The 25494-nt window shown below is 39.9% G+C and overlaps 1 protein-coding gene across 2 annotated transcripts in view; it reads right to left on the reverse strand.

Moving 5' to 3' along the window:
• Positions 1-3309: 3309 nt before the first annotated feature.
• Positions 3310-25494, reverse strand: part of scaf8 (SR-related CTD-associated factor 8) — a 195190-nt gene continuing 173005 nt past the window's right edge. For both annotated transcript variants that reach the window (XM_041217396.1, XM_041217387.1), the window contains 8 exons: positions 23490-23590; positions 21308-21421; positions 18006-18162; positions 14465-14589; positions 11290-11440; positions 8168-8236; positions 6431-6676; positions 3310-5048 (listed from right to left, as the gene is read on the reverse strand). In XM_041217396.1, the coding sequence (XP_041073330.1) occupies positions 4030-5048; positions 6431-6676; positions 8168-8236; positions 11290-11440; positions 14465-14589; positions 18006-18162; positions 21308-21421; positions 23490-23590 (1982 nt within the window). In that variant the 3' untranslated portion in view covers positions 3310-4029. The remainder of the gene's footprint in view (positions 5049-6430; positions 6677-8167; positions 8237-11289; positions 11441-14464; positions 14590-18005; positions 18163-21307; positions 21422-23489; positions 23591-25494) is intronic.

The raw sequence follows: 25494 nt of genomic DNA on the forward strand, positions 1-25494 counted from the left end.
CCCTGAATGAGGAAGCCCACTATCCTGGAAAAGCTACATGTAAACTCTATCCGCTTCTCTCTGTTCAGAGAGCACACAATGAACTCCCCTTTCCTGGCATAAAGAGCATCTGTCACCTCTCTGATACAGCAAACTGGGAGGTGGTATATATGTTGCCTGCTCCACCCTACAAGGACTTAACACTAAGAAATGCAGGGCCACATTTACCTTCACGGCCACTAGCAGCATTGTTCTTTCCTGCCCTAGTCCATTTTTAAGAGGTGGCTTTGGTGACAGCTTCTTGCTGAAAGCCCTCTTCCACATCCCTCTGACAACAGCACGTCCTCTTCTTTGCTGCCTCTGCTCCATCTCCCTCTAATGCTGTAGTTCAAAGGAAATTTCAACTATAGTCCCCATGACCAAGAGCAAGTGGCCTGACCAGAACCCTTGTAGGCACAACCAAGATCTTCTCAACGTGCAGCACCACTATATGTCGACTTCACCAACTCTTCCAACCACCAAGAACTTCCACAAACTCAAACAGAATCAGCAGAGATTAATCAGCAACTAACCTGCAAGTTGATGATGATCCCTTTAAATAGTACTGGTGGGGGTATTCTTGTTCCTGCTGAATCCAAGTTCAGCTATGTTTATAACACGGCATTAGCTTAGTAATGAGATTGAAAATGGCAGTGCTGGCATCAAATCTGCATTACGATGACAGGTGTCACATATGCTTACTCTACTTCCAAGGCACTCTAACGCCCAGACCAAGGTGGCGTTTTGCACGAGCCATAACAGAAATGTGTGCGTGCGACACAAACATCATTTTGCTATCAAAATGGCACCCATAGCACCTAAACTAAGGAGCCCAATTCTGCGGCCCACATCATTCTAGACAAAATTTTGGAAAGTATCTCCGACTGTATGAAATAAGAGGTTTGAAATAATAAGATTCTACCAAAATGTCTAACATCTGAATTACAAGCAATGATTTGCAAAAACTGATATCGTGCTTACGGCACTCTCTGCAAGATATCACCAGTGGTGTTAATACTGGAGGGTACACAGTTTGACTTTGCGCATAGGTATTTCTGGTGAATCTTCCTGCTTAATGGTGCCCTTGCTCAATAAAGTGTAGTCCCTTTTCTAGCAATCTCCCGAGAACGTAATAGGAGCAGGAGTAGGCTGTACAGCTTCACAAGCCTTCTCTACTATCCAGTAAGATCTTGGCTGAACGTCAGCACTAACTCCACTTTGCCATTCTATTCCTATATCCCTTCATTCCTTTAGTTTCCAAAGATAGATCTCAATTTTGATCCCATGCAAAATAGTTACCAAATTCCAATATCAGTTGTGTAGTTCCATAACCCTTAGGTCCTACATCAGAATCAAAAAATGCTAAAAAGGATAATGGGTGTGATGGTAGAGATTTTAAAAAAGGGAAATACATCAAATTATAGTAAAATTATGATTATTCTTCAGGTACTTGTAGTCCTGCTGTGCATTTTTAGCGTTTTCTGCTTTTAAGTTTCTAGTATTTGTAGGTTTTTTTATTCTTTCATCCGTATATCACAATTATTTCTATCCTTTCCTGTACATTAGGTTGCTGATGTCTATAATGAGTAAATATATAGACTTACAAGCCTTTATGCTGTAAATAGTTAACAGCATCCATCAGCAAGTTTGAGGCACTAATTATATTATGGAATTAGACTTTTGATTTTATACGAGCAGCAAGTAAATTACTGTATTTGCTAGTGATTCACTGAGTGGATGCTCTGCACCAAGGCTCCAGCATCATTGCTTTTCACTCAGCTGCTGGAAAAGTGCAACTTACTTGCTTCCTGGCATGCAGGCACCTGAGCCTGTGCCCTGCCATTCCAGGTATTTCAATATATTACCCAAGCTCTTCATTCTTCAATATTTCTCTTAAGCAAATTTCTCAATGTGTGAAAGCCCAAATCTGCATTGATTGCAAGTTTTGTCTTATTTTCTTTTTATAATGTCACACTAACAATCCCCAACTTACATTTGAACCCAAGTTCCAACTACAGCACTGAATTCCACATGTTTGCAAATCTGTGTTAAAATTCTAGGTTGGGCACATGCTAACAATTCTTAGTATGTTTTTGTGAAATACAGATCAAGCAAATCAGCTACATGTTCAGATCCACCTTAAAAAAACCCACTTGTTAAACTCTCTCAGTAATGCTTACTAATTGGAAAAGCACTGTGCTAACTGTGAATACACTGACCAGCTGTACAATTAAAATCTCAAGCACTATCTATTTATTGGAAAATAAAACCAATGAAAAGTCAAAAATAGAACTGATTGATAGAACATTGACTTGTAGTTACAAATCCAATCCAAGATTCAAAGTAGTACGTTAAATCAGATTGCTCTGGCTCTCAAAATGTTGTAAGCATCAATAACCTGATAAGGATTACATTTTAGGATGAAACTGGCTCTGTGAGTAGTGTTATCAATATACACTGGTGGGTTGGCCATTTAATCTTCATGAATCTCTGTACAATCTTGCCATTTATCCATCAAGCTAGTTAAGTCACAAGCATCTATCTTTTAACAAGAGCAAACAAACTTTTAGGGCATTGCATTAACCACTGCTGCCTAACAAATTATGATAATTAAAGCAGATGTGAAACAGGCTTGACCAAATTTCACAGAATACTCAATGTGCTGTTGCACGGGCATGCAATTACTTTGTCCAGAACACAATTTGCCTTTTGCATTCAACTGAAAAATACTGGTCCTAGCCAGACAATTCACTTTCTTTTTGTTCTTTACCAATCATATTTAAAGGACAAAGTAATTATGGACATTTTCACTTCAACAGGTCATAGCTGTGCAGGTCAGGACAGCATTTTCCTCCCAACTAATAGGTTTAAGTTCAAGTTCAAACACCTGTTTTATTCAAGCTCATTTTTCATCAATTGGATCACTAGATGGAGTGCTTTACGGAAGCAAAAGTCTCATCTCAACAGAAGGAAAATCTGAACACTCATCGTGCCCCTCTTGCTGGATGACCACAGAGTGGAATATAACAACTGGCATTGTCTGGACCCCAGCTTTTCCCATACTCTTTATGGAAGATGCATGGCAGAAAACAAGGGACGGGCAGATAAAAGGCAATTCTAAAGAACATCATCTTAGCTCCTACAATAATTAGTTGCTCTGAACTCATTCTCCTATTCCTACTTAGGTATTTTCCTTATGTATTTCCTGATGCCAAATTACACCCCGCATACATTTTTTGATGGCAACTTTCCTTTGCAAAAAAAAACCCAGATGAACTGAAGATCACAACATTATCAAACAAACGTTTTATTAGCATCTAAAAACAGAATGCACCCAACATTCAAATGATTTTTTTTCAGCCGTTACTCACTGCAGTACGAGGGACAAATCACAAACATTTATTCTGGGGATTAACAGAGACCAGACTATAAGAGGATTTAAAATGTCTTTTTTTTTTTACAAAACAGAAAAGTATTACAATTTTTTTTTCTACACCTCAGTACTGCACTGCTCACTGTGAATGGGCTAGGCGATTGCTGTCAACAGGATAAAACATAAAACAATAACTCAATTTCATCAAAGCATTAAATTTAAATACTGTAGCAGCTTCAGGGGATGGAAAAATTCAGATTATGCCCTTTTTTTCAAGTATTACTGTAACCACTTTTATTCCATCCCAGCCGTAACAGCTACAAGTTTACCTTTCTTCCATAGGAAGGTCAATTTAAAATTTTTTTTTGGCAAGCTATTATAATCTTCCTCAAATTAAAAGAAATGTGGGAGTTCTGGCCTCTAAGCATGAAAAAAAAATGTCGTTACCTACCGTGTTCAACTAAAGAACAACAGTCTGTACAGGTCAGTTGTACACATTAACTTCAGTTATTAGAGTGAAAGATGTACATCGGATTAAATTGTCTCGCAGACAACAGTGACTTTTCTCAAGTTCCAGTCAACCATTTTGTCCACTGCAGATGACCACCTATACAAAATACCGTCATACTGTTTGACGATTATGTCCCCTCGGTGTCTGTGTTTTCGGTTACAGGTTGATTTTCTAAGTCATCCTTCTCCACGCTTTCATCTGATGGAGATGCAAGGCTCACAGACACTTCCGGGTCATTGTTTGCAAGCTCCTTGTTTGGCGGCTGGCTGTTTGTTTCTGAGAAATCACCATTTACCCGAGGCCTATCGTCAGGTTTCTGGTGATCAGTGGTCCCTTGAAAATAGTCAAACCTATGCCGAGGAGGAATCCAGTGATCTTGCTCTCTGTCTCTTCCAAAACGGCTGCCATTTACATCTCGGCGAAAGCCAAAATCTCGGTCATCACGATCTCTCTGACGTTCCCAAGGCCTGCTGCGATCATCAAGATCCCTATGTGCTTCCTGGTCAAAACCTCGGTTCCACACTGGACCACTTCTGCCATCAAACCTGAAATTTCTTCCACCAAATCTTTCATGATCCTCATGAAAACTTTTAGGACCGCCAAAGGGCGCAGCACGACGCTCACGTTCATCAAAATCTCTTGAGCCCCATCTTTGGTCAGAACCAAATCCAAATTGATCCCGTCTTCCAAGATTGTCGCTGTTATCCACTGGTGGGAAGCGATAATCCCGGTCACCTTCTTGTTGCATGCTGTCTCGCTGAAAAGAACTATCATTTCCAGCAGATCTTCTTTCATCTCCTGTAGCTTGGCTTGCATTAGTATTGCTGTCACCGCTGGGGACTCCAGATCTTGTAAACGCTCCTTCAAGCCTATTGAAAGAACTTACTGGTGGGAAGGGAGCTCTGGATCCTGAGTGAAGAGGTCCATCAATTGATAATGAAGGGGGCATATTTGGCTGAGGTGGCATTAGCAATGGAAACCGCTGGCCTGGTGAGGGTGGCATCATTCCTGGGCGTACGTCCAGTGGCAGCACTGCAGGCATCCTTGGTCCAACCATACTTGGAGGCGGCAAATTCGGTAATCCGGGTGCAGGTGTTGATGGTTGCATCCCTAGAACAGGCCCACTGGATACCGTACTTTGAGTTCCTGCAACAGTAAGAACTCACAATAAATACAATGTTAATAGCCAGGTGTATACAATCATATTCTGTAACACAGTTCCCAAGACAGAGCATATGAGAACCTATTACAACATTAAATTGGCAGCCCACATTCTATTTTATACTGTCCATGTTTAAGAATGATAAAATATTCCTTCTAGACTTAAGCTTAACTGCAGAAATGGATGTTAACGAGGCACGAAAATATAGTCCGCATTCACAAAATTTGTTTCCACATTCAGGGAACATATTATAGTACAACCATGGCACACTTGGTGGGGGAAGGGGGGACAAAGGTTTCCATTCGATTTCCCTCGTATCATACATCCCACGCTTGCTGTGGGACAAATAAGCTGTGTTCATTTATCACCAACGCCATTTTGCAGTGAGCACCTTCGCAGTAGTGCAGGCTGCCCTAGTCTTCAAATTTCCCTTTGGTTGCTACTTTAGGATTACTTGAGATTGGTTAACTTGCTGACTAAAGAGCTAGTATCATTCCATGCCATGACACAATACACAACACTGCCAAGTCATGTCACTTGCCATCCACTTTTTAATCACAATAAAATCTATATATTATACAGTTGTAACTCTTGTCACCGAAGTAGGCTCACTGAACTGGTAATCAAACATTCCCAGGAGACCATTAATATAAATCTGACTGATCTTGCACTCTAACAATTGAAACATAACGCGTAATGCTCTAATTAATACAAGATGAAATGAAGCAACTACAAGAGACTATTGTATTCTCCTATAAAATTTATAGCTTTGGATGTGCTATACTGAGAACATACAACTGCAGACTCCTCCTGTCACGTAGGTGAGTTTAAAACCTTTAAGCTTTTTCCCAAGTAATTCAACAAAATACTTCACATTGGCACAGTTACTGATTACACGCAAGAAGACAGTTTATTGAAATTCTAAAAGCCAAAAAAAATTAACATCTATGTCTCATTATTTCAATCAAGTGTAAAGCTAATAGATTATATAGTTTGTAATAAAATATTTCAACTCCTATATATTACAATACTACAACAAGGGCAAAACTTTATGCATAAAGAATCAACAACTGTATATAATTATGGTGGGAAAAAAAATCTCATGTTATACCCAAAAGAAACAGAAATTTCCCATTTCAAGATGAAAAAATAAAATTTACATTTGCAAAGCAAGAATCTTTTCAATCCAAATTAGATTCATACTTTATTTGCATAACTAATCACAATCAAAGCATGCAACTTCACTAAAATGACAATTATCATTGCAGATAAGGAAAGAACATTCTGAAAATATTAAATGTATTAACATGAGGTAAACTTACTGTTACTAAAATGGTGCATATTCATTTCAACTGCACGTACGTACCTGGCCCAGATGTAGATGTTGTTTCGGATGACGATGTTTGGTTGCCTGTTCGTGATGCCCCCAAGTCATTTGATCCAACTGAACCAGTTGAGAGAGGCTGTGTGCCAATTGGATTAAACATCCCCCCTGGTGGAATACTAGGAGTTGGGAGATTGCTGTGCCCAGAGCCTATATGTGAAAGTAGGTTCCCAAACGGGGAATCCTTTGTACTGTCTTGGGTGTTGGAAAGAGGCGGGCAAACTAGAGCTGCAAAATAATTTTTTTTTGCACTATTAATGTTAGACAACAAATTCAAGAACAATCTTCAAATAAAATCCAGAACAATCTATTTCATATCTACAATCCAGAGATTGAATGCATTCAGGGTTGAAAGTGGATGAAGATAAAAAGGTCTGAAAATTAGTGGACTAAGACAAAAAGGTCTGAAATTTTGTGACAAGGAATCATGTAATTATAACACTTATGATCTGTAGTGAATGCAAATACTTCCAGGCCACTTCAAATAGGGAGAATTATTAGACTTCAATAGGATAGGAACATTAGTTTTCTCTTTGGTTACCTTTGATTACCATCAAGACTGTGGACCAATAAATTTGTATCACATCACCAAAGTGACCTCAGCATTTCAGCATTCAATGCATGTAATTCAGGATGAAATCCATACTAACAACATTTTGATCAAGACCTCAATGGATCATGTACATGTGAGGCAAAGCAAAGGAGCACAGCAGTGCCATCACAAACTATTTTCCAATGTGACCCTATCACCACCATTTTCTCAAGGGCAATTAGGGATGGGCAACAAATGCTGTCCTTGCCAGCTACGCCCACATCCCATGAAAGCATACGTGTAAAAAAAACTCTTGAAAATTAACATAATCCTTGACGCCAGCAAAGTGAAACAGCAATAAAATGACAAAGTAACATTCAGTTTATAATTAAAGTTCACATTTATATAATACATTGTATAAAAATGAAATCTGTGTTTTTAAAGTACTTGATGAAAATATCATTTTTAATACTTGCGTAGCCTTCGGACAAGCTCTCCAATTCCCTGGTGACAGAAGACACATTGAAGCTCTCGCCTCCCCCCCAAAGCCCCACCCCACACACTGTTATCAGCCCCATTACCCCCCCCAAACCCCTCCCTCCACTCACGCAGCAACCCCTCTCCCTAATTTTCCTCTCCCCACCCACTCAACCTCTCTTTCCAATCCCCCTGGCTTGCTGAACTCTGCTGAGACTCAGGCTCTGTTGCAACCCCTTGCCAAATTCCACGCCGCTGATCTCCCTTCCCACCACCCTGCTGAACCCTGCCAAAACTTGGGCTCTGCTTCCTCCTCCTGCCAAACCCATGCCTCCACTAAGCAGCCAGCACCCTCCTGGTGGCTCCCCCAAGCCTGCTCTTGGTCTCATTCTTGGCAGAGATATTCAAGACTTTGAGACTCTCCTCCCGGCTTTGGCTGTATGGGAGGTGGCGGCTGCAGAGGGAGGTGAGGCTTGGAGTGAAAATTAAAAGACCAGAATTCTATTATTCCAATTCAGAATTCTGCCAAATGGCGAGAATTTCTCAATCCCTGATGCATTTAGTTGTTTTCAACAAATAATACAAAAGAATCTAAAACTACCTTGTCTTTCAAATTTATCTTTAATCAACCTTATATAAGCTTACGCAATAACAGCCATTAAAAATGGAAATGTATATAAAGCACCCATAATTAATTTAATTATACTCACAGGTTTGTACTGGAGGAATAGAAGGCCCAACAACTGGAGGTGGAACAACTGGAGGCGGTGGTAGATAACCTGCACATGGGATTAAAAGTAGTTCTTTAGTTTTGCAGATTATAATTTATTTTGCTTTACCTAAATCAGAATAAGATCTAGGAGATTAGTTTAACTAAACCAATATTCGTTATAATAACTCAGTTAAAACCAATATTGTAAACTACGGGCTCAATCTATGCAAATTCACCCAAGTAACTGTAATGAACCATTTTAGATTTTGTGTTAAATAGTATTTGCTTTACAAAAAAAAATCAAGACAGGCATGTGCAAATTACATAACATTAGTTATACTTTCATATTACTATGTACTAAATAATTTTGGAGTTGAGGCAGTGGCTAGTTATATAGAAGGAAGTTCTTTTTTCTAGTTAAATACTCTGCCTAATGAGTTATTAAAGGTGTACTAAAATAAATATTTCTGCACACAAAAGGAACACTTTAACAGTAGTTTTTAACTCTCCTCTCGTTTGAAAGTTACTTGTATGGTGACAATTTCTCTATGGAAGTTTTGTGGGGAGTTGGAGGAGGCTGTGTAATCTGATATTCACAAACAGTTGGCATCTCCTGCTTTTGAGGGTAGACTATGCTTTGTGCCATGTATTGAGAACCAAGGGTCAAACTGCACCTCTAGCACAAGTTGGCTACATAGTTATACCCCCATGTTATAGTTAACAGGAATGAGCCTTGTGATTATTTGGTATAAGATCATGTTTTTGTTCAATTTAAAGTGATTTGCATCCCCTCTAACTGATACAAAGATTTAAATTATGCAATAAAACTGAATAATTTCTGGAATGATCAGTAGCCATATACATTTGTTGCAACAGCATTACAAATAAGAAAAAATATTTTGCGATCAATTTATAATTCATGATTCTTCATGTTTGACTGTGCCCACTATCAGCCAACTAATCACCTAAACTTTACTGCATGGCAACTTGGGAGGACAACAGGCAACTATAATAGAACAGAAAATACTGTAAATTTACAGCAGGGCAGTTACCATCTGTAATCTAAGGAAGTAATGGTCATAACCTTTCAAGTGTAATCCCTTGAACAAACTAAACAGTCAACACCATAAATCTAGACCCCACCAATGCTGAGGCCCAAATGTTGATTTTTCTCTTCTCAGTGCTGGCAGATCACCTGTATTCCCACTATTTTCTGTTTTAATATCTGATCTGCCAGGGTTACAGCTCACCTTCACCCTCTCCCCCACCTTTCACGCACTATTCTTCCCAATTTTCACGTCTTTCTGTTTGGGGCTCTCCTGTGTCGCTCCATCTGCCACCATTTGTTCTTTTATCCATTATCTCTACCTAACTGATAATATTTTATGCAGCCTAATAATTTTTCATTTATATTTAAATTTTTTAAATTTTATTTATTTCACTTCATTTACCCCTGCTGGGGTTGGCTCATCTGCCCCACCCTTCCATTTAGTTTTCTATTCTAAAGAAAAACTACACACCCAAAATGTTACTAACCAGTCTTTTGCTTAAATAGGTGCTGACTGACCAGCTGTACATTTTGACATTTTCTGGTTTTCTTTTAGATTTCCAGTATTTGTAGGATCTTTCCATTTGCTAGCTTGACAACCAATATTATTTACTTTGATGCATATGATGCAAATATTTTGCAATAGTGATCAAGTAATATAAATGGATGAATACTTTGGGAGAGATGGGGGTGGTGAAGGAGGAAGGGGCAGATGTGGAGATTGGGAAGTGAAGGGAGGGGCAGGTTCGGGGGGGGATGAAGGAAGGGGCAGGTTGGGGGGTTGGTTGAGGAAGGGGCAGATGTGGAGATTGGGAAGTGAAGGGAGGGGCAGGTTCGGGGGGGGTTGAAGGAAGGGGCAGGTTGGGGGGCTTGAGGGAAGGGGCAGGTTGGGGGGCTTGAGGGAAGGGGCAGGTTAGGGGGCTTGAGGGAAGGGGCAGGTTGGGGGGCTTGAGGGAAGGGGCAGGTTGGGGGGCTTGAGGGAAGGGGCAGGTTGGGGGGCTTGAGGGAAGGGGCAGGTTGGGGGGCTTGAGGGAAGGGGCAGGTTGGGGGGCTTGAGGGAAGGGGCAGGTTGGGGGGCTTGAGGGAAGGGGCAGGTTGGGGGGCTTGAGGGAAGGGGCAGGTTGGGGGGCTTGAGGGAAGGGGCAGGTTGGGGGGCTTGAGGGAAGGGGCAGGTTGGGGGGCTTGAGGGAAGGGGCAGGTTGGGGGGCTTGAGGGAAGGGGCAGGTTGGGGGGCTTGAGGGAAGGGGCAGGTTGGGGGGCTTGAGGGAAGGGGCAGGTTGGGGGGCTTGAGGGAAGGGGCAGGTTGGGGGGCTTGAGGGAAGGGGCAGGTTGGGGGGCTTGAGGGAAGGGGCAGGTTGGGGGGCTTGAGGGAAGGGGGAAGGCAGGTGGAGGTTGAAGTAAGGGAAGGTGGACGTTGAAGGGAAGATGGGGCACACTCAACTCTGCCCCTTGCCTCCACCCCGCCACCCTAACTGCAGTCGCTCAACAACTCTTGTACTGGCCAAGTTCTCACCGCAGGATCACATGAAGTCTGAGTCATTAAAATGGGGTCAAACTAGGAAAAAAAAGTTTGGGAAGCACTAGTATAACCCATTATCAATGATGCCAATTTATTGGCATTCAAATTAGAGGAATTCCATTATTTGTTAGGGCCACACATTAGCACGGTCATCAAATACTGTGGCAAAATCTTCAAATTATATATATTATCAAGTGTTATCAAACATAACAGCGGCAAACACTGTATCGGGTCTCAGTGGAAAAAGGCACCCCCAAAGATTAATACAAACAAATTGAAGGGTTAGTCAAGCATTATTAAAATATGTTAGTAAAGTGGCATGGCAAATTGGGCTTTCAACACAAAGTATAAGCAGTGAAGGATGACGGTTTACTTTCACAATTCAGCAAATGCTGAATTATCAATCCCAACCATGCTGCTGCAGCAATGCGTGTTAATACAGTTAAACAATTTAACATGGTGGGGAAACCAAACGCAACAACTTAATTTGTACGAGTTTAATATGGTGAACCAACAATCCACATAAAAAAGCTAAAAACAGATCATTCCGTACCTGGAGGCGGTTGTGAAGGATTAAAACTGTGCCGTAAGAATGGGGGTGGTGGAATGGTCGGGTTGAAGCCCGGAGGAGGTATGGACATTGATACAGGAAAGGCTGGTGGCTGCACCATACCAATTGCCGAAACAGTTGGAGTCACCGGGATCTGAAAACAAATTACAATTAATTTAAAAAACACTCAAGATTCAGAAATTGAAGGATTACTGGAACTTGACTTTTGAAAATTGCAAGGCACACTGAACACATCAACCTCAGAATATATTTTTCCTCTAAGTGCCTTCAGCATTTATAGTTTTTAAATACATCGTCAGGTTGCATGTTAACTTTTACTGTGACAAACACAGGCTCTCATACATTAAATAATAGGATGTCAACTTTATTAGGTCACGCGGAATAAGTTAAGAATCTTGAGTTGACATGATGTACACTAAATTAAAAATTGTACTTTGATTTTATATGCTTCTTTATTTACAAAATGAGGCAAAATGACTGAAGTTATGTCCCAACATTTAACTTGCACTGTACAATCTTGTAGCTCAGAGTGCACTCCAGCAGCAAGATGTTGGTCATGTTCGAACTACGGATGCACATAGTAAGTCAATGGGACGGGATGAGATGCATCCAAGGACATTGAAGGAAGTGACAGCGGAAATCGCAGGGGCCATAATCTTTCAGTCTTCCCTGGACTCAGGGGAGATGCTGGCGGACTGTAGAATTGCAAACATTATATCCTTGCTCAAAAAATGTTGTAAGGATAAGCCCAGCAATTACAAACCAACCAGTTTAATTTTGGCAGGAAAGCTTCTAGAAATAATTATTCAGAATAGAATTAATAGTTACATAGAAAAATGTGGGAAGAGCCAGCATGGATTTTTTAAGTGAAAATTCTGTTTAATGAACTTGCTGGAGTTTTCTGAAGAGATAACAGAGAGGGTTGATGAGGGCAATGCTGTTGATATGGTGTACATAACAGAATTGAGAGAAAAGTTACAGCTCATGGAACAAAAGGGACGGTAACAACGTGGATACAAAATTGGCTGAGTAATAAGAAACAGTGAGTAATGATTAATGGATATTTTTTGGGCTGGAGAAAGGTTTGTAGTGGAGTTCTCCAGGGGTCGGTATTGGGATCCTTGCTTTTCTAGATATATATTAATGATCTAGACCTTGGTGTGCAATGGCAAATTCAAAGTTTGCGGATGATACAAAACGGAAGCATTGTAAACTATGAGGAGGACAGTGTAGAACTTCAAAAGTCCATAAACAAGTTGGTGCAGTGGGCAGACAGGTGGCAGATGAAGTTCAAAGCAGAGAAGTATGAGGTGATTCATTTTGGTAGGAAGAACATGGAGACACAATATAAAATAAGGGTTACAACTTTAAAGGGGGTATATATGTGCATAATTTATTAAAGGTGGCAGGACAGATGGAGAGCAGTTCATAAAGCATACAGTATCCTCGGCTTTATTAATTGGGGCATAGAGTACAAGAGCAAGGAGGTTATGCTAAACTTGTATAGGACACTAGTGAGACCTCAGCTGGAGTATTGTGCACAGTCCTGGGCACTGCACTTTAGGAAGGATGTGAACATATTGGAGAGAGTGCAGAAGAGGTTTACAAAAATTGTTCCAGGGATGACAAGCTTCAGTTATGAAGATAGGTTGGAGAAGTTGGGACTGTTCTCCTTCAAGAGGAGAAGCCTAAGAGGAGATCTGATAGGGATGTTCAAAATCATGAGGGGGCTGGACAGACTAGATAGAGAGAAACTGTTCCCGCTCATAAGACGATCGAGAATGAAAGGGCACAGATTTAAAGTGATTTGCAAAAGAAACATGCGATCTGAGAAGAAACATTTTCTCACAACAAATAGCTTGGGTGTGGAATACACTGTCTGATGGAGGCAGGTTCAATTGAGGCATTCAAGAGGGCATTAGATGATTATTTAAATAGAAACAATGTGCAGAGTTATGGGGAAAAGGCAACTGAATGGCACTGAATCATAATGCTCATTTGGAAAGCCAGTGCATACAGGATGTGCCGAATGGCCTCCTTCTTCACCATAACAATTCTGTGATTCTATGAAGTCCCACTCCAGAAACTTGAGTACACAATCTAAGCTGACACTCGAGTACATTACTGAAGGAGTGCTACATTGTCAGTGGTGCTGTCTTTCAAATGAGATGCTAAACAGGCCCTGTGGATGTAAAGCATCCCATGATACTATTCTAAAGAAAAGCAAGGGTGTTCTTCCCAGTGCCCTGGGCGATATTTATCCCTCAACCAGCACCACTAAAAAAAATTACCTACTCATCATCACACTGCTGTTTGTGGGAGCTTGTTTGCTGTGGTTTCTGCATTAAAGCAATGGCTGCCCTTGAACATAACATTGGCTGTAAAGCTTTTTGGGTTCACCTAAGATTGTGAAAGTTACCATATAAAAGCAAGTCTTTCTATCTCCTATGATGAATTATGCATATCTTTTTTCTACTTATTGGATGATCTCTGTAACCTCACCTTGCAACTTTTGATCAGTGATATTTGAGAGCGTTATTAACAGTTAGATTTTTGTTGTTCGTAATGTTTGTAAATTGTTTGTAAGTATGTTTTCTTTCTGACTTCTTAAGACAACAAGTGGTAAGCAGATTCTTAAACAAACCCAGGGGTCAATTGTTTGGACAGCTTGGATGTCATTTTAGAAGTGCCCAAGATGAGAAACATGAGGTAGCTACTGTTCATATTTAGCCCATAATAAATTTCCCATTTCATGCACTTTCAGATTGGCAGTACCAATTTCAGAAGGTTGTCGCTCCCAGGTACGAGAAGAAACCCTGAGGTGGCAGATTTCCAAAGGGTAAAATGGATAATAATATCAATGATATCTCTTAAGGTAATTTTGAAATTATATTCATAAATTACTGTAGCACTTTACACTCAAGGCAATTCTCTTTACATCTACCTCCATTATCAGTATCACAAACCACAGAATTTAGTTTCCAAGTTTAATGAATCATCGAAGTTAGAGGCTTTTCTTACTTGTGGAATAAGCGTACATTCACTATTTGCTGTGCTATCAAAATAGCTTGTACAACTACAATAGCACATTTTACAAAAATAATGATAAAATAAAATTGTGGAAGTGTAATTTCTAAGTATTAAATAATGCTATTACCTGGACAGGCAGCATAGTGACAGCTTGAGTGAATGTCTCTCCTTGTGATGTTGGTTGAGTGTTTTCAGTAGTTACAGGTTGGAGCACATTCTCCTTTACAGACTCAGAGTTCCTGGATTCCCACTCTGAAATATAATGTTCGAATGTTACTATTGACAATACATTACAGAATGTCTCACTATAATTTATAATGCACAAATCACTTTATTTTAAACGCACAATTTACACCCATTTTAATTCCCACTTTTTCTGCTTGTAAGATTTTGTTGCTGCTTACCATTTGCTGTCTTAAGAAATCAAAAAGAAAACATACTTTCAAACAATTTACAAGAAACATTACGAACAACAAAAATCTAACTGTTAACAGCACTCACAAATATCACTCTGATCAAAAGTTGCATGGGGAGGTTACAGAGATCATCCAATAAGTAGAAAAAAATCAAATTAAATATGAGCTACATGTCTCCCTCTTGAGTACATTGTAATTCAACTAGGTTATTGGGGACTGAGGTAAAGGAACCCTTATTGGAGACGAGATTCTTCCTGAAGGAGCTAGAGTAGGACAAGCGAAGATGGAAGTGGCACTGCCTGATCACATCTTAGCAATTGTGATTGTAGCAGCAGAAGCTTAAGAATAAAAAGCTCAAAAGAAGAGATTAACTTTTCAGCGCTGCAGTTAAGATTCACATGTATGTGTATCGTTTGTTTGGCAGTCTATATGCATATCAGTAAAGTTTAACCTTATCACACGTAGCACACAACTACTGCACTTTTGAGATTTAATATTTATTGTTGCTGGTTGGAAACCTGATTTGCCTTTTATAAGTTCCTTTAGCTTCAAAGTGGAGGCTGGGATCAGCTAAAACACAAATGAAATCTAGTAAAATGTTACGAAGTTAAAATACATTTCAATAAGTTATGAGCTTTTCCTCACTCATGCTATAAACTTTATCCTATTGTAAATTCCCTGGGCCTAACAACCTGCATCCTAGGGTGGAGAGGTAGCTGCAGAGATAGGAGATGCACTGGTTTGATCTTCCAGAATTCCTTATATTCTGGAACAGTTCCCAAGGATTGCAAGATATAAAACATAACCCCATTATTTAGGATGAGAAGAGGAGAGAAAACAGTGAACTCTAGGCCAGTTGCCTAATGTCAATATTAGGCAAAATGTTAGAATCTATCATTGGGGATGTGGTAACAGTGCACTTAGAAAATCATGATTAAGCAGAGTCAATTTCTGAAAGGGAAGTCGTGTTTAACAAATTTAAGAGTCTTTTTGAGGATGCAAGTAATGATATGGATAAAGGGAAACCAGTGAATGTAGCGTATTTGGATTTTTGGAAAATATTTGATTAAGTGCCACAGAAGAAATTATTACACAAAATTAGGAGTCTTGGCGTTGGGGATAATATATGGACAGAAAGCAGGGATATATAGAAAACTTTAGTATTGGCAGGCTGTAACTAGTGGTGTGCTGCGAGGATCAGTACTTGGGCCTTAGCTATTCACAATCTACATTAATGAGTTAGATGAAAGCACTGAGTGCAACGTATCCAATTTCACTGACAATAGGGTTAGGTGGAAAAGGAAGTGGTGAGGAGGATGCAAAGAAACTGAAGAGGAGTATGGACGAATTGGATGAGTGGGCAAGAACACAACAGGTGAAATTTACACTTTAGTAGGAATAATAAAAAAGCAGAATATTTTTGAACAGTGATGGGCTGGGAAATGTTTACATTCAGAGAGATCAGAGTGTCCTTGAACATGAATCACAGAATGTTAACATGCAGATAAAGCAAGCCATAAGGAAGGTTATATTAGGTATATTAGCTTTTGTTACAAAGGGAGTGGAGTAAGGAAGTCTTACCACAATTATAGAGGGCATTGGTGAGGACAAAACTGGGGCAGTGTGAAATTTTGGTCCCCATACCTAAGGCATACTTTCCTCCCGCGAGATTGTGCAATGAAGGTTCCCTAGACTGGTTCCTGGGATAAGGGGAATGTCTTTGAAGACAGATAGAGTAGACTAGGCCTATATTCCCTGGAGTTTGTTAGAATGGGATGACTTAATTCAGACACAGAATTCTTAAGGGGCTTGACAGATGCTGAGAAAATGTTTCCCTTGGCTGAGAAATCTAGAACACAAGGATCCAGTCTCAGAATAAGGGGTCAGCTATTTAAGGCTGAGATAAGGAGAAATTTCTTTATTCAAAGGTTGTGAATCTCTGGAATTCTCTACTCCAGAGAAACTGTGGATACTCAGCCGTGAGTATGCTCAAGAGAGTACTTAATAAACTATCAACCTCTAACGGCATTAATGGATATGGGGATAGCATAGGAAAATGGAGTAGATTCATAATCTGGTTGAATAGCAGGGAAGGCTTGAAGGGTCTACTCTTACTCCTATTCATGTCTTTATTGTGCACAATGGTGGCAGTGACAGTATGGTCTTAACTGGATCAACTGATCCTGCTATTATGTATATTTGGCATTGTCTGAGTGCATTAGCAACCTGTTTCTGGCAATGATGCCTGGGATGTTACCCCTAATGGACATACACATTGAGCTATACAGTCAAGCAGTTTTCAGTGCTGCTTCACTTCTGACAGAATTCTGAACACACTGAATTCTTCCTGCCCCTTCTGCATAAAGACACTACTGTAGTCAGGTAAAAATCTAGTTCCAGCCTTTGGAGGGGCAGGATTATAACAAAACTTTCCAACCTATGCTAATAGAAGAGGGTTCAAATAGGAGAAACTATTTGACTGGGGTGTTAAATATAAAAGCAGATGTGTGAATGCATATATAAATGATATATAAAAACACAATTTTTGCATTTTGTTCTCTAGTTTATATTAAATAAAGAGTACAATATTTCTTTCTTTTACTAGATCTTCCAGGGCACAGTTAAAGATGAGTTGGAGAATTTGCATACCTTCTACTTTCAGTCATAAGAGTGTTGTGATTGTGTGTTTCTTCCCTGTTTCTCCTCAAGCCCTTTAGCATTTGTTGTTTTGTTTGTTCTTCATCTGCACTAATATTTTGTCTGTTTGTCTTTTCTGTTTCTCATTATCATGTTTAGATTCTTTCTGCCCATTTCTCTTGGATTGGGGTAGTAGGCCAGTTTTTGGACGGTGGGTCAAGGGTGAGGTATTGGCCATGGCCACAAACTGGCTTTCAACTGGTGAGTTGCAGGTGGCAGAAATGATCCAGCCAGAGCAGAGCAGCAGGTCAGTATCGGAAGCAGGTCAGGGCCAAAAAGTTAGTTAGGAGGTTGTTTTAGAGCATGCTGCTAAACAGTTACCTATATTGGAGACAGAGCTTGTCTTGGAAGTTATATATAAACTCACCATCCATAAGTTAAACAGGCTTGACTTAACAGAAAAGGCCACTACCAACAGTGATTATACACAAGGTTCTAGATATAATTGAAAACCCGATGAACAGGCAATCTCCTGAAATTAAAAAAGCGCTGGAAAACTAAAACATGCATCAGAGACCTTTAATAATCCATTAAGGTACAATGATGACACCATACCACTATTAACAGTTTCCTGGTCGATCATGCCTCCCTCTGAAAAGCCTTCTAAATCATCTAATTTCAATTTTTCCCATGGAATATATGTGACTCCAAGATCCACATCCCAGAACTGCTTATATTCAGGTTTCACACCTTTGTTTAAAGCCCAAGCAATCTAAGGAAAAGGGAAGATAAAGCAGATTAGACAATAATACCAAGACATCCGAGGTAACAGTATAAGGTACAAAGTTTATTTCTGCATTTTGGTAGTCTTCTTTCCTTAATTATGCATATAAATTTATACATTTAATACTATTTTACAAAATATTCCTGGACTACATAAAATATTGGGTCATGATCATAAAACACTGATTTGTTTCTTATGTAATTCTTCCTTGACAAGTGATCTGATGCTATTCCCTCTTAAGAATTAACCAGGTAATGTGATTCAATGGCTGGCCTTGTTATGGATTTTTAAAGATACTGCACAACAAAGATGTCAAACTTCTGAAGCAGTGGCCTGATCTGTATGTTACAATTAGTAAGTGGCCCATGTATTACTTAACTGTTTTGAAATTGATAGAGAACTATGATTGAACACCAAGGGGTGGATTGAGCTAATCACAATAGTGAGATTTTGCTAATTGTGCAGACCTTCTAGAAGACTCTTAAAATTAAGTTTTTTAGGAAAAAAAAGATGCAAAGACACTAATAGGCACCCTTTAAAAGCTTTTAAATATATAAAAAATGAATTTACTAAACAATTGACTACCGTGGAACAATAGAAGTAATAAATGTTTCTGTATCCAGTTTACAATCATGTTCAGTCATTTAAAACTGAGTTGCTTACAGGTGAGACTTGATAAAATTTCAGCTGTATTAATAAAACTGAACCAAGTTACCACATTTAAATATATCAAGGAATTTCTTTAATGCAAGAAAAGATAAACAATTATGCGCTAAGTGCTGTCCAATTGCATTGATTCATGGACGATTTTATGTTCATGATTATGCAAATTAATTTGAACTGAAACTTGAACCATAAAATCATTTGGAAGACTAGTGCAATTTTGAGCACAACTTCCAGCTGGATTGCCAATTGTATCCAATACAAAAACTCCACCCCCACATTAAACTCCCAATCTATTTGGTGTTTCTTGGTGTCAATGAAAAATGCAATTTCTACATATTTAACTTCACTTTGTCTGAGTCACCTCTTTCATATTGTGTCTCTCTCAATTTCTGTTTCTCTCACTTCTTTTCACTTTTTCTATTTTACTTTTCTGTTTTTATTCCTCACTAGTTTGTCTGCAACTGTGTATGTGAAGAAACAGCCAGATTAACAGGGTCAGATGAAGCAGCATCTACCACATATGGAACTTGATGAAAAGGAATGTTGAATAGTAAGTGTGGTCCAGGAGGTATATAGATTCTGCTTTATAGCCTGTTGGGGTCAGCAGTGATCTAACACTCAGCCATAGCCCATTTTTTTAAGGTCTCAGGATACAGCAAAGGCAATGGGCCCTGACAACATCCCAACAATAACACTGAAGGCTTGTACTCCAGGACCAGCTGTTCCCCTAGCCAAGCTGTTACAGTATAGTTACAACGTCTACCTGACAATGTGGAAAATTACCCAGGTATGTCCAGTCCACAAAAAGGACAAATCTAATCCGGCCAATTAATGCCCCATCAGCCTACTCACAATCACCAGTGATGGAAGGTGTTGTGAATAGTACAATCAAACAACACTTACAAAGCAATAACCTGCTCATCAATGCTCAGTTTTGATTATGCCTCCTCAATTTATTACAGCCTTTGTTCAAACATGGACAAAAGAAACAAATTCAAGAGTTGAGTGTTTAAGTGACTGCCCTGCACAACATTTGACCAGAATCTGGCATCAAGGAGCCCTAGCAAAATTGAAGCCAATGGGAATCGGGAAAAAACACACCACTGGTTGGGGTCAGACCTAGCACAAAGGAGCATGGCTGTGGTTGTTGGAGGCCAATCATCTCAGACTCAGGACATCGCTGTAGGAGCATCATTGCTTCAGTAATGTTCCCTCCATCATAAGGTCAGTATTGGGGACATTTGCCGATGATTGCACAACATCCAGCGCCATTCATGCCTACATATGCAGCAAGACCTGGATAACATTAAGGCTTGGGCTGATAAGTGACAAGTAACATTCGGGCCACACAAGTGCCAGGCAATGAACATTTCCAACAGGAGAGGATCTAACCATCTCCCCATGACATTCAATGACATTACCATCACCTGTCCACCATCTACAAGGCACAAATCAGGAGTGGGATCGAATACTCTCCACTTGCCTCGATAAGTGCTGCTCTAGCACACAAGTTTGACACCATCCAGGATAAAACAGCCTGTTTGATTGTCACCCATCCATCCACTCCACCAATGGTGCGCAGTGGCAGCTGTGTGTACCATGTACAAGATGCACTGCAGCAACTTGCCAGGCCTCCTTTGAGAGCATCTTCCAAACCCATGGCCTCTACCACCTAGAAGGACGAGGGCAGATGATGCATGGGAGCACCATCACCTACAAATTCCCTCCAATCCACACACTATCCTGACTTGAAACGCTATCACAATTCATCATCCCTGGGCCAAAATCCTGGAATTCCCTCTCTAACAGTGCTGTGGATGGATCTACACCAGATGGGTTGCAATAGCTCAAGAAGACAGCTCACCACCACCTTCCCAAGAGCAATTAGTGATGGGCAACAAATGCAGGCTTTGCCAGAGAGACACACATCTCATGAACGAATAACAAAAAAGCAAAACTCTCTCTCAAATTTTCAAGACAAAACATTATTTAAGTGGGATGAATAACATGAATGAAAAAATATGCCATTCTTCAGAACCTGCCAGCAGGGAACAAAACAAACATGCTGCAACAGCGTCTCCCTTGGTGAGTGCATCCTCGGAATCCATTCTAGCAGAGCCTTTACCTTCAAAATAAACTGTCCTTCAACAAAATAAAATCTCCTCCCCAATAGTGATCCTAAATCGAAGTAAGAAAATGCAATTTTTTTCTGAAATAATATGTGGAACAGATCTACCACCAGAGCTCAGCAGACACAGCACTGCTTTTCTCCTTCATTAGTACCTGCCTCAGGAATCCATGAAGCTCTGCGCTGTGATTTTCCGTCAATTGAATGCACAGACAATCCAAAGCAAAGCTGCAAAAAACTGCCCACACACCCACAACATTTTTAATAATGCCTTTTGTCACGTTCAATTTATGGAACCAGCTTGTTTACTGTTCTTCAGCTCATTCAGAATTCACTCACCTTAATAATTTTGGACCCCATTTTAAAGGATCCAGTACTTAGTTTCTGAAGGGCACGAAAAGCATCTTGTCGATGAACCATGCAAACATATGCACATCCTCGAGGGGGTATCATCTAAAAGGGATATGCAGTGCTGATTATGATATATTACAACCCGGTTTTGGGCATACAAGGAATAATTTCAAAGTTTGCAAATAACATAAAACTCAGGAATATAATAAATGAGCAGAATAATAATAGACTTTGTGTGGTGATAGACTGATGAAATGGGTAGAAAAAATGAAAGGTGAAATTTAATGCAGAGAAGTAGAAAGCAATGTATTTTAGTATAGTAGGCAAAATGAGGACAGGCAATATCAATTAAATGCAGCAACTTTGAAGGGGACATAGGAACAGTGGGATCTGGGGGTGTTTGTACTCAAATCTTTATAATGTGGAAAAACAAGTTGAGAAGGCTATTAGAAGAGCATATGGCAACCTTTCTTTTTATAAAGAGAGCCAAAGAAAGCAAGTTAAGTATTTACAAATCACTGCTTAGATCTAGCTGGGGTAGTGTGTTCAAATCTGGGCATCATATTTAAGAAAGGATGTCAAGGCCTCAGAGTGGATGCAGAGGTTTACAAGAATGGTACACCAGGGTTACATGGAGTGCTTAGAGAAGCAGGGATTGATGCTCTTAGAGCACAGAAGCTAATGGGGAGATTTAATAGAGGTGTTTTGACAGAAACTGTTTAAGAAGAAACTGTCTCTAGTGATGGAGCAGTCAGCAACCAGGGCATTCAGATTTAAGGTAATTGGCCAAAGAACCAGGGACAAGCTGTGGATTTTTTAAAATCTGAGTTATGATGACTGGAATGCACTGTCTGAAAGGGCGATGGTGGAAGATTTAACAACTTTCAAAAGGGAATTAGATAAATACTTGAAATTGAATAATTTGCAGGTGTTTGGGGAAATGTAGCAGTGAGGGACTAATTGGTATAGGACTTTTAATGATCTAGCCACTTTGGGCTGCTATGTGGTACCATTCTATGTATTCATGTATAGCAATACAGGCTACACTTCTGAATGATACTCCAAGGAACTGACTCTCCTAATTTACCCTGACTGATGCTTGTGTGTTCAGTGTTGGTTTAAAAAATGTTTGGATTCAAGAGTGCATGCATCACCAGGATAGTTTGTGTGTATCTTACCTCAGGTACATATATCACTTTATATAATACATTAACAATCCAGAGATCAACAAGTTTTTAAAAACCGTTTATATTGCATACAAATGTTCCAGGTAAGAAAAGCAACTCGAAAAATATATTATTTTGGTTGTGTCACCATTTATTCGATCTACATTCAACAAGTTTACTCATTTCCACCGGCTCATTGGTCTGACAGCCATTATTGACATCAGGTCCACTTACAGATCAACTTGAACCTAGTTTGAAATCTTGTGCTTTCAGCCAAGCAGGAGGAAGGTCAAGGAAGCTTAATTTGATCAAATTTCTACTTTTTTGGGGCAACTGCAATTACTGAAATCTACCAAAGAGACTTGCTGGTAGGCCTGGAAGGGAGAATTTTTCATAAATATCATCATGTAAAAGATGAGTGAACCAGATGCTAAAAAAAAATCACTAAATGTAAAATCAATTATGGCATTAAGCATCCTTGCATGTGTGCCTATTATGTAAAAACATCTCGCCTTCAAATTCCGTCCAATGCAGATGAGCAGCATGGAAAATATGCTCAGGAAAGTGCTAAATGAGAAACTTCCAGGGCATCAAGAGTCAGAGAATGAACCACTGAGTCAGTTCTTATATTTGCCAGCTGGTTGACACAAATGCCTGGCAATATCAAAGTTGCACTGCTCGCAATGCAGCACTCCCTCAATACTGCCCTGGATGGTCACCTTGGATTATGTGCTGTGGGGTCCTGGATTGATTCCAAAATCTTCTGACTCTATGACGGGAGTATTGCTTATTCAATGGATAAGATAATGATCTTATTGTTCCTACACTACTAAAGAGAAACATGTTATAAACTGGTCAGTTTTTCTCCCTCTCACTAGCTGGTGAGAGAAATAAAAATCAATCTATAGGCTGATGTACAAATATTGAGTGGTACAAAAATCAGGAATTAAAATGTTAAATGTTACTTACACATGCACTGCCACAATACATCAATCAATACTCACATTTATTGATTCAATCTGGCCAAACTCCTCAAAGAGATTTGTTATATCTTGTTGTGTTGCCTTCTTGTCTACCTGACCAACCCATAGTGTGGTACTGCATACTGAAGTGCAAGTGTGAAGTAAAGAGAGAAAAGAATGTAAACAGAAATCACAATGTACATAAAAAGCCACTGTTAACCCCACAGCATTCAGTTCTTACCACAATAAGAGTAGACACAAAATTGGAGGATTAATTTCAACGTAACAAGCTGGGACATGACCTAAAGATCTGTGTTTGTGTGTAAGATAAAAAGATTGTTCACAATCCTAGGATATCACAAAGCACTTTACAGCTAATTAAGTACTCGCAAAGTCTCGTCGCTGTTAGAGTGTACAAAATGTGGCAGCCAAAATTCTACAAACAGCAATGTGCTGATGACTAGGTCATCTGTTATAGTGATGTTGTTCTGGGATAAATATTGCACAGGTCAAAGAAAATCTCCCGTTTTTATTCAAAACAGTGCACTAACCAAGCGGTGGCAGCTGGGCCGGGAGGCGCCAACCAAGCTGTGGCAGCAGGTGGGAGGTGCCAAGGGACCAGCTATCTGCTGTCATTATTCAGCAAGGTTCACTATCTCTGAGAAGCAAGGCTCGCCAAGCAGATCTCCTGAGCTGTTTACAGATAACAGTGTACCCACAGACAAAACGCCAACAATGACAAGGAGTCTGACGAAGTGGTGCTGGAAGGATAGGCAATGGAATGCTTCCTCAGCACATTTCTGTCTGATCTTTTAGGGATGCAGATGATGGGTTCTCTGTGAGCTGAAATCAAAACGCTTTCAATGCCTGGAATGGGGTTATGGGGCTATGCCAATCACTCTCATCCCAAATGTTTTAGAGAGAGAGCCTTGGGGAAACTGGAAAGTTAATCCAGACCTCTCTCTGGCACTCCCAGAAAGTGGCCTCAGAACAACAGTATCGGTGGATCGGTGGAAGTTTGGTTGGAGTGGGGCTCCGATGGAGATAAAATAATCTGAAAGTGTGGCTATGGGGCACAAAGAATAAACTGGTGTCAGATAAGTGGAAGGTAAATGCCAAGTATACAGTTGGAGGAGATCACAAAGTGAAAAAAGCAAACACTTCAGGCTATGTAAAAAAAAGCAGAGCTGTATACCTTACTTGTCACTTTGTTTTTCTGGCAATCTCCTTCAATTGCAAATAAAACATTTAATTCAGTAGTCTTTACTATATTATCTCCCACCTATAGCTTCTAGGATTATGCAGCTGCTCTGATGAATTGCAGTTTCAAAAAGCTTCAGTGCAAACAATTTATTCTGAGTTATACAGTACTGCTAAATGATACTGGCAGCAATTGTTTGGATGCTGTAGGATGCAAATATATAACTCCAGAGATTTTAAAATAAAAGTGTTTGATGGGTGGAGAAACTACTTTTTCTGGTGGGGGAACCCAGAACAGGAAGAGGGTTGGGGGGGGGGGGGGGGGGGGAGAGCATGATTTTAAAATTAGAGCTAGGCTGTTCAGGGTTGAAATCAGGAAGCACTTTTCATACAAAGGGTAGTTAAAGTTGGTGCCCACTCCCCCAAAGGTCTGTGGATAATGGGGGAAACAGGTGGAGCCTTCAAGACGTGAGATTGTCATGTTTTTAATTAGGAAATGGCATCATAGGATATGAATTAAAGGCAGATAAAGGAAGTTGTTCTACAGATCAGCTAAGATCTATAGAATGATAGAACAGGCTTGAGGAGCTGACTAGCGTTCCTATTCCTGAATTTATCATGCATCATTTTTCCAAAATTTGCTCATCGGCCCTGTGAGTGAGCAAGCATTGAAATGTGGCGCCTCACGTGAAAAGGTTGGATACCCTTGTTTCAGAATCCTCCAGGCTATTTGCCAACTCGGAAATTTGCTAATGACACAAAAATAGATAGTCCCTCTGTTACAAGTCCAAATCATTACATCTACAACAACTTGCATTCAGTAAAACATCCCAAGGTGCTTAACAGG

This window comes from Carcharodon carcharias, chromosome 2 (assembly GCF_017639515.1).
Source record: "Carcharodon carcharias isolate sCarCar2 chromosome 2, sCarCar2.pri, whole genome shotgun sequence".
Lineage (NCBI taxonomy): Eukaryota > Metazoa > Chordata > Chondrichthyes > Lamniformes > Lamnidae > Carcharodon > Carcharodon carcharias.